The 9,054-nt window shown below is 40.9% G+C and overlaps 1 protein-coding gene across 6 annotated transcripts in view; it reads left to right on the top strand.

Moving 5' to 3' along the window:
- LOC109065436 overlaps positions 1–9,054 on the top strand; it is a 31,269-nt gene that overhangs the window by 17,443 nt on the left and 4,772 nt on the right. For all 6 annotated transcript variants that reach the window (XM_042732474.1, XM_042732477.1, XM_042732475.1 and 3 more), the window contains 11 exons: positions 407–602; positions 692–904; positions 1,128–1,262; positions 2,466–2,810; positions 3,137–5,619; positions 6,038–6,164; positions 6,799–6,904; positions 7,481–7,686; positions 8,000–8,103; positions 8,233–8,301; positions 8,782–8,930. In XM_042732474.1, coding sequence (XP_042588408.1) covers positions 407–602; positions 692–904; positions 1,128–1,262; positions 2,466–2,810; positions 3,137–5,619; positions 6,038–6,164; positions 6,799–6,904; positions 7,481–7,686; positions 8,000–8,103; positions 8,233–8,301; positions 8,782–8,930 — 4,133 coding nt within the window. The remainder of the gene's footprint in view (positions 1–406; positions 603–691; positions 905–1,127; positions 1,263–2,465; positions 2,811–3,136; positions 5,620–6,037; positions 6,165–6,798; positions 6,905–7,480; positions 7,687–7,999; positions 8,104–8,232; positions 8,302–8,781; positions 8,931–9,054) is intronic.

Raw genomic sequence — 9,054 nt, forward strand, 5'->3', positions numbered from 1 at the left:
TTTTTATATACTATATATATTTTTAATGTTTTTATTTTATGTATTGTATATTTTTATTTACATGGTATTTTTTTACAAAAAATATTTAATAAAATAATTACTTTACGGTTTCAATGTAATATTATTTGATATTTATAACAATATTTATATAAATAATATTTTTTCATGGAAATGTATACTGTATATTAGTGTTTTATACCACTTTTTATACCTCTACTAATGTTACTATTTATGTTGCTAGTATGTTACTAACATTCCATCCAGGTGTTTTAATGTATGTTTTCAGTGTGCTGTGATTTGACATGCACAATATCACATGCTTAATGTTACAGATAATATCCACATTTCCCATGTTAACACTGCTGTGTAAGATTCATGGATAGTATTCCTCTTTATTTATAAACAGACCTCCAGGTTTCAGCAGGGACAGGCCCCACACACACCCCAGAGACAGAGGCATCGGAAAAGAGCAAAGGGTCCCGAGGGGCTGTGGACCAACACAGAGCCAGCACCATAATTCAGTGCGACCCACCCTAAACTACAGCTCAGGGTGTGGAGGACACCTCTCTAGCAGCAACAATCACAGCAGCCAGTCACACAGGGTGAGGGCATCCAAATTTCTATAGATACAGTGCTATCAAAGATGTGCTAAACACAATAGAACAATTTATATCCTGAATGACTGTTTCAGTATGGGGGTCCACATCAGCAGCAGCGTCCCACTGGGCGTCCCCCACAGACCCAGGGAGACAAATGGACACAGTCAACTCAGTCCAGGACATTCCAAGGGCCCTCTCTCAAACGCCCAGCACCTCCTCACAATATGTCACCACCACACCGGGATCCATCCCCTTCACGAGATGACTGTCCCAGCAAGAGAAGCAGGAGCATCAGTTCACATCAGGTCAGTCATGTTCCTTTCTTTGTTGAAAATGAATGTGCAGAGTCAACTACTATTTACATGTACAATTCTGAATTTTTATATTTTTCTGTTTATTTTTGGTTATAAAGTGATATGTCAGTCAAAAAGATTTGGTTAGAAAGAACAGTAGTCTTTAAGCACCATCTGCTGGTCAGAATGAGAACATCCTTAAGTGGTAATGCATGACTCTTGATCAATTATGCAGAATTTCCACTTGAGAGAGAAGTATTTCATCAACCGTCCACCTCCATCACATCCACCTCGGCCATGGAGCCCAGCATACAAAAGCTCAATGCCCTGGAGCCTGTCTGAGAAGAGGTCCTCCCCCTCTCGATTTCAGGTAGACCAGTGGTCTCAGCTGTATTTTTTGAGCAATTGATTTTCAATATATGCCTGGAAGGAAGGTATACAACACTATACACTTTATAACTTCAATACACAGGGAAAAAGTACTGAACACATGATGAAAGGGAGGGGCAAAAAGGTATGGAAAGCCAAGACACCAGATAAAATCTATGAGTAATTAGAAAGCAATCCTGCCCCTATAGTCAGTGGAAATTAATATTAGCTGGTTCAGTCCAAACAGCTAAAGTACCAGGATGATGAAGATGAAACAAGGATGGACATTTCAGCAAGACAATGTCTATGTTTACATGGACATCAGTAATCTAATTATTTACCATATTCTAAATAAGACAATATTATGATTATGGTGTTTACATGAGTTGATTTTAGAATATTCCTTTCATGTTCCCGTTTTACATGTTACAGTGCATAAATCGATTAATGGCACACGTCATTCCATCACCACGCAACCCCATCCAACATCCCCTCCGGAATTTCACGTATAAACATAGTTCGCTTTTTACTTCGATTATGACTTTAGCCGGATTAAGGTAATCATAAATCTCTGTTTACATGGTAGATTCTTAATCAGAGTATTGTCTTAATCGTGTTAAAATCGGATTATTGTTGTCCATGTAAACGTACTCAGTGATCCCAAACACAGCCAAGGAAACTCTCCATTGGTTTCAGAAAAACTAAATAAAGCTGCTAGAATGGCCCAGCCAATCACCTGACTTGAATCCAATAGAAAATAAGAACTAAAGATCAGAGTTCATAGAAGAGGCCCACAGAACCTTCAAGATTTGAAGACTCTGTGGAAGAATGGGCCAAAATCACATCTGAGCAATGTATGCGACTAGTTTCTCCATACACAAGGCGTCTTGAAGCTGCCATTACCAACAAAGGCTTTTGTACAAAGTATTAAATAAATTTCAGTAGTTCAATGCTTTTTCCCTGTGTCATTCCATTTTATTACATATCACTTAATTTCTAAACTAATTTGTTTTGTTTTATTTGTATGTATGGATTACTTTGGTTGCCACCGACATCTGGTGAAAATTTCATGTCAACAGTACTTTTTGAAACATATTTACTGGGGAAAATGTTGACGTGTCCAATACTTATTTTACCTGCTGTATGTAACGTACAATTATATACTTTGTATTGCTCATGATCATCCTTCTTTCACTTATTTAAAGAGTCCAGTCATTCTGTCATGAGAGATCACAGACCATATTCCATCCCATCACCACCGAACAGTGCCCCAAGCCAGGGCCTCCATAGCAAGAAACCCACCAAACAGGGGCAACCCAATCATCCGGTCCGAGATCATCCAGGCCCCAATCCCCATGGGGCCAAAGGGGGCTGGGATTGCCCATCACCAGCAAACCTCACCAGTGTGCCTTACAGTCAGCAGCACCAGCTCCCTCCACCACAGAGGCACACCGGCCCCTACAGCAGCCCAGACACCTCAGTACCTCAGCCCAGATTCAACACAGCACAGCCTGGCTGGAAAACACAGAGAAAACATGGCAGTAGTAGTGTGAGTAAATGAAGAAAGAATTTTCATTTCTGGGTCAACTATTCCTTTCAATATAATGCCCAATGTTCAAAGAACTAGTCTCAGCCTCAGACAACTCACCCACAGACTGTATAAGTGGGCGTTCTTGACCAGAATAAGCTCTTAGACTTAATATCAGTAGTCAAAAGTCTATCAAGGCTTCTGCAAGGCTATCAATTAAATATCAAGTCCATATAAATTATCAGTGACAGCCAAACATTACATTTCAGAAAGGAATTCAAATATATTGAGCTGCTCTTATGTATTAGTATAAACTTGTGAAATGTTCGGCATTTGTTTCTCTACAGGAGATGGGGCGTACCACCTCTGGCCTGGAATCTCAAGAGTCTATGGGTGGGGATAGAAAACGGCCAAGTGCATCTAAACATATTAGCCGCCAGCGGAGTCCCATCCAGTCAAACAGCAGTGCAGAGGGTAGGGTTACAGATTGTTCAGAATGGAGGAGCCCGGAGACTGGGTTAAAGAAACACAATCAGAGAGACTCAGACTCCCCTTCTGAACCCAGCACTCAAACCTCAGACAGAGGTCAGAGGGCACAGAAGTCAGAAATGAAGAAGAGCAGACACTCTAAACACCAGACTGGGTTCAAATCCACCCACAAGAGCTCCCTTAGCAAACTGGAGACTGAACTCTTGAAACACATTCAAGCCAAGAGGAGGCACAAGGAGCGTTTAAGGAGGGAGAAAAAGAAAGAAGGAGAGCTGTTAGACACAAGAGAACGGATGGAGAAAACAATGGAGGACAAGAAAAAGAAAAAGATGAGGGATGGAAGAAAGGGGCATGATAAGAAGAACATACACCAAAATGGCCAACAGTTGGGACAGATAACAAGAAGAGCAAAGGATGAGGGGAAAAAAGGAATGTATGAAGACAGGAAGAGTGAGACGCCTTCGAAATCAGCATCTCCCAATTTAGGAACATTGTATCCCAGTGATTCTGAACCTCTCCTGGATGACCTACTGTTTGAGCCACTTCATCTCAATCACGGAGAGGAAGAGTTCTCTCGACATACCTCAGGGTTTATCTCACCTTCTACATCTCCTCCTGTCAGTAATAACGATTGTTCTCCATGCCAGTCAACCCATGAAGCCAATACTAAAGCCTTAGAGGTAGACAACCAGTCGGAATCTTCTGAGCCTGACCATGTAGACACTAGCGATGATGACAGTGTAGAAGCCCATGATGTTGACAGGTCCAAACTTACTCTTCCTGATAAGCATAGGAGTTGTGAAGAAGAAACCATCAGAAGTAAAGAGGGTGTTTTAGGGTTGCACAGTGCCCCAGACCTCCTCCCGGCTCACTGCACCTATAGTGAGGAGCTCCTAAGGCTGGACCCACCAACAAGCCCACCTGTTCTGAGCTGGCAGGGCTCTCCAGTGTCGGACTTGGGTGATGATGATGAGGAAGGGAAAGAGGGAGATATGATTAGAGTACTGAGGAGGCCAGTGCTACAACCTAGTCCAACACACTCATCTCCACTAAGAGACCCAGTGGAGATCAACACTGGAGTTGACTATTGCCACAGTGACCTGGCTAAATTGTATGGCCTTCCTGAGTCCTCTAAAGCAATGGACACTGAGGAAGAAGATGAAGATAAGAGAGAAGGAGAGCAGAAATGTAGTAGTCCTAATGCATCAAGTAGCTCTGAGCCCAACAAACCACACTTGCATCAAATGGACACATTCGGATCAGCAACCTCAGCAATGGGCAGCCATAGATACACTTATAGGGGTGGGCCATTTGGACGGCCACCCCCTGGTGCATTAGTTGGGGTGAAATACTCATCATCTCTGTCCTTGGGTCCTGAGATCCACCCTCCAGACCAGCACAGTCCACCTGCCACATCTCCAATCACAGAAATCCCAGATCAGGTCACACCACCACTGATCCAGTCTGCAGAGAAGGACAAAGAAAGTGAAACTGAGGAAGAAAGAATGGAAACCAATGCAAAAGAGGAAGAAATAGAAGAAGAAAGGGAGAAAGCTGATGTGCAGAAGATGGATGAACAAATGGAGATAAAAGTAGCTGAATCAGCTAAAGACCCAACCTGCACTTCACTGGAGGAGAAGGAATCTGTAATGTCTCCCGCCACCCTGCAGGATAAACTAGTACAAAGCTGTGAGCTTCTGCTCAATCAAAACTCCAGCCCTCTGTCAAAGGCTATGAAAGTCAGCGGGTCCACGTCTACTGAGAGAGAAAAAGAACAAGACAGGGCCAGACAGAAAGATCAAGTGAGGTCTCCAAGAAAAGCTGGTCGGAAAGTAAAAGGAGAAGATCCCAAAAAGAGTAATAGAGAAGAGAATAAAAAGGAAAAAGTGAAGGATGAGACAGAGACAAAGGATTTATCTTCTGAAGGTTTAAATGAGCACTTGGTGGAAATCAAGAACAATCAGGTTGCCCCAGAAAACCAAAAAATTGACTTGAAAGATGGAGAAACAGAATCTAAAGATGTCAAGAGAGAAAGAGAGACAGACATTAAAAAAGAGACCATGAAAGAAGACACACTAAAGGCTGATACATCTGCCACAACCAACATACAAAATCCTGTTACTGTGACACCCTCCAGCAGACCTCCACTGCTGGCCCGGGTCAATCTCCTTAATCTGCAGGAGTTGTCTAAAATTCCCTTGAAAGAACTGAGGATCTGTTTGGTCAGGGTTGATAGTGGAGGTCGGGAGACTTTCATTGCGTCAGAGATCGAGCAGAAGACCATGCCACTCAATGCCATCAACATCAAAAATAGCGCAACTGAGGTCATACAAGCCTGCAAGTAAGTTCACATCTGACTTTAGACCTCAGATTATTCCGGTGTACTTAATAGTTACTAGCAGTGCTTGCTGAGGCTAAATGGCTATAAAGCTAAAGGCTAAATTCCATGGACTGACACTGAAGGCACCTGATCCATATCTAATAACAGAATATTGGGCCAGTAATCAACCACCTAGTGACCACCCAGATCACCTTAGTAACACATAGCATTGTGCTAAAAGAACCACTTAGGAACCACACGGCTCCACCCAGGCACCTACAGTATTCACAGCACCCTAGCATCATAACAGTGTTTAATGCTGTAAACTTAGTATTATAATGACTTTGATGGGGAATATGAACCATGCCACATACTTTATTTGTTTCTGTTTTTTTCTTTCTCTGCATTTACACATATACCCTTTCTGTTTCTGTGACAGAGGGGCAAACATCAAGAGCAAGTTTCGGGAGTCATACCTGCTTCCAGCGTTTTCAGTGAAACCTATCCTGTCCACCGAGACTCCTATTCCCAGAGAGAAACTGAACCCTCCAACACCGAGCATTTATGTGAGTTGAGGCCAATCAGTTCATAAGGCTTTAAGGTGCTGTATGTAGGATTGACACCGAGTGGTTGAACTAGGTATTGCGGTCCAAATTCAAAATATTGGAGAGGGTTTTTTTCACCTGGCGCCTCCTCCTCAGACTTGATGCACGCAGTTACCTGATTGATGACATCAACAGAAACATGCACACTTGACGATGAATGAAGTTAAATATGCTGTGTTTTCCACCAACTGGCAACCCTGGGTGCCGAAATACAATTGGGTAAACTGGCAGGGGGCAGGTTTCACAAACCAAAACAAAGACCGACATTCTGGCCCGGAACGCACATTTTCAAAGGAGAATAACTGATTGTAGCATTATTTTTCAGATTAACATGTATGTTAATTTAGGATGTTTCTTAAATATATGCAAACATATGGTATTTTTATGCTTTAGTAGAGTCAAAAACTTACATACAGCACCTTTAAGGTTTAATAAAGTACTGTAATTTATTAATCATATTCTTTGTCAGACATTAGTTTATATGGATACATTAGAGGTCTTTATTATTGTTGTTGTAATAATAAACAATAACCATTTAAGTTGACTGTTTGATGTCTGTTATTCTGACTTTGTGTTAATGTTTTTATATATTTAGCTAGAGAGTAAAAGAGATGCCTTTTCTCCGGTGCTGCTGCAATTCTGCACAGACCCTAAAAATGCTGTTACTGTCATCAGAGGACTGGCTGGATCCCTCCGTCTCAGTGAGAAAATACAATATCACAAATACACACACACATTACGTCTATAAGTTTTCCCATCCAAACTGAAATGTCAGAAAACACTAAAATAATTTTATTGCACACATATAAAACGTAATAAAAGCTTGGTGAGATATAAAGTAATATAAAAAAAATACAATATAAATGAGATATAAAATAAAGTTATCATGCTATTATTCTTGTCAGTTTATAAGCAAAAAATCCCATCATTTATTGTTTTGTCTAGTGCGCACTCTATTATTTCACGTATTGTCTAAAATGCAGTTGTCCTCAGCAGTTGCAGGTTCATGATCTCTGCTGGAATATAATGTAAACAAAAATAGTGCAAAGTAACATATCCTATCATTTACAACACTATGAAAGTGAATACCATATATTAGGCACATACCAGTATAAACATTGATATCTATCGTTTCAATATGCGTCACATGACTAAACATGCCATCGTTTTCAAAAAGCTCAGTTTTTGCAGGACAAAAACACTGTCTCAGTATGGATGGAAGTCAAAAACATAGAGAAAAGGATGGCTTTAGTGTGACATTCTTGTCTTTCTGTTAGATCTGGGTCTGTTCTCCACTAAATCCCTGGTTGAGGCCAACTCAGAGCATGCGGTGGAAGTGAGGACTCAGGTGCAGCAGCCAGCCGACGAGAACTGGAACCATTCAGGATCCGCCCAGACCTGGCCCTGTGAAAGCAGCAGATCTCACACCACCATCGCTAAATATGCACAGTACCAAGCATCCAGTTTCCAGGAGAGCTTACAGGTAGAAATTGTTACCATGAGTGCCTCAGTGGGATCAGAAATCAACTCTATCTCACGCTTAACTGGAGTTACATCTAAGTCTCAACGGGAAACACTCTGGTGACAGCATAACAGTCTGCCTCACCCAATAAAATCATATTAAATAAAATGAAAAAATATTACGTGAAATGTCCCTTCTCCTCCCTCTCAGGACAAGGGTATTGCAGTTTGATGATGCTGAGGGTCCAGGCAATCGCCTGAAAGTTTTAGGTACACAGTGACACACGCACACTCGAGATGAAATTTAAGAAAGTGAAAGTTATTTGTATTTCTAGGAAGAAAAAGACAGTGAAGATGAGGATGAAGACGACAAATCAGGGGAAAAAACTGTGAAAAAATCCACCTCCCAAGGAAACACTGGGACTACCACCACATCCAGGTAAAGTAACAAAAATTATGTTTAAACTATCATATAACAATGCATATAACCAGGATGTAATTTTTTATTTTTTGCTTGTTTGTTTATTTTTTTAAAATGCTATCTCTGAAAAGTTTATTTTTTTAACAGCTCGGAGCAGAAAACCATTGGAAAAATCATTAAATTTGGAACCAACATTGACTTGTCAGACCCAAAACGGTGAGAGATGTTCATTTTAAAATCACGGTGATATTATTTGACAATCATCCATAAAATAATGTTGGACAGGGCGACTATGGGGGTCGTGTGCAACAGACTTCCGTATTCTATAAAACCGGTCTTGTTGCTTCCAGTTCAAGTGTTTTGTATGTAGAGCTGTTTAACTCAAGATGCCAAAGAGGATGATAACCGATGTTCATCAGTATGTAGATTGATATCTGAAAGGTTTTTTTTTTTTTTTATTCTTTTAATTAACATTTGAATATTAAAATTTAATGAAGAACCAACAATAACATCAGCTTGCTAGCTTAGCTGATTACCTTAAAAGTCTATAGATATTGCCATCAGTTCGTACTGCTGATTTCTCTAACAAGCGATGAGACCTGTGACTTTCGACATATACCCCATTCACTGTGCTTTTATGAGTGTCATTATTACTTGCATTGGTGTGAGTAAAGCACCATGGGGTCTTGTCCTCAGGTGGAAGCTGCAGCTGCAGGAGCTGTTGAAGTTGCCTGCGTTCATGCGTGTGTCCTCCAGCGCGAACATGCTGAGTCATGTTGGCCAAACTATACTGGGCATGAACACAGTCCAGCTTTATATGAAGGTCCCTGGCAGCCGCACACCAGGTCAGTGTACACACACACACACACACACACAAAGGTATTTGTGCATCTCTAACCCTCACTAAGACATTATTGAATTCATTTATGAAGTTGTTTACCTTATGAATTTTTTATTTTATTTTTATTA

The sequence above is a fragment of the Cyprinus carpio genome, chromosome B10 (genome assembly GCF_018340385.1).
Source record: "Cyprinus carpio isolate SPL01 chromosome B10, ASM1834038v1, whole genome shotgun sequence".
Classification (NCBI taxonomy): domain Eukaryota; kingdom Metazoa; phylum Chordata; class Actinopteri; order Cypriniformes; family Cyprinidae; genus Cyprinus; species Cyprinus carpio.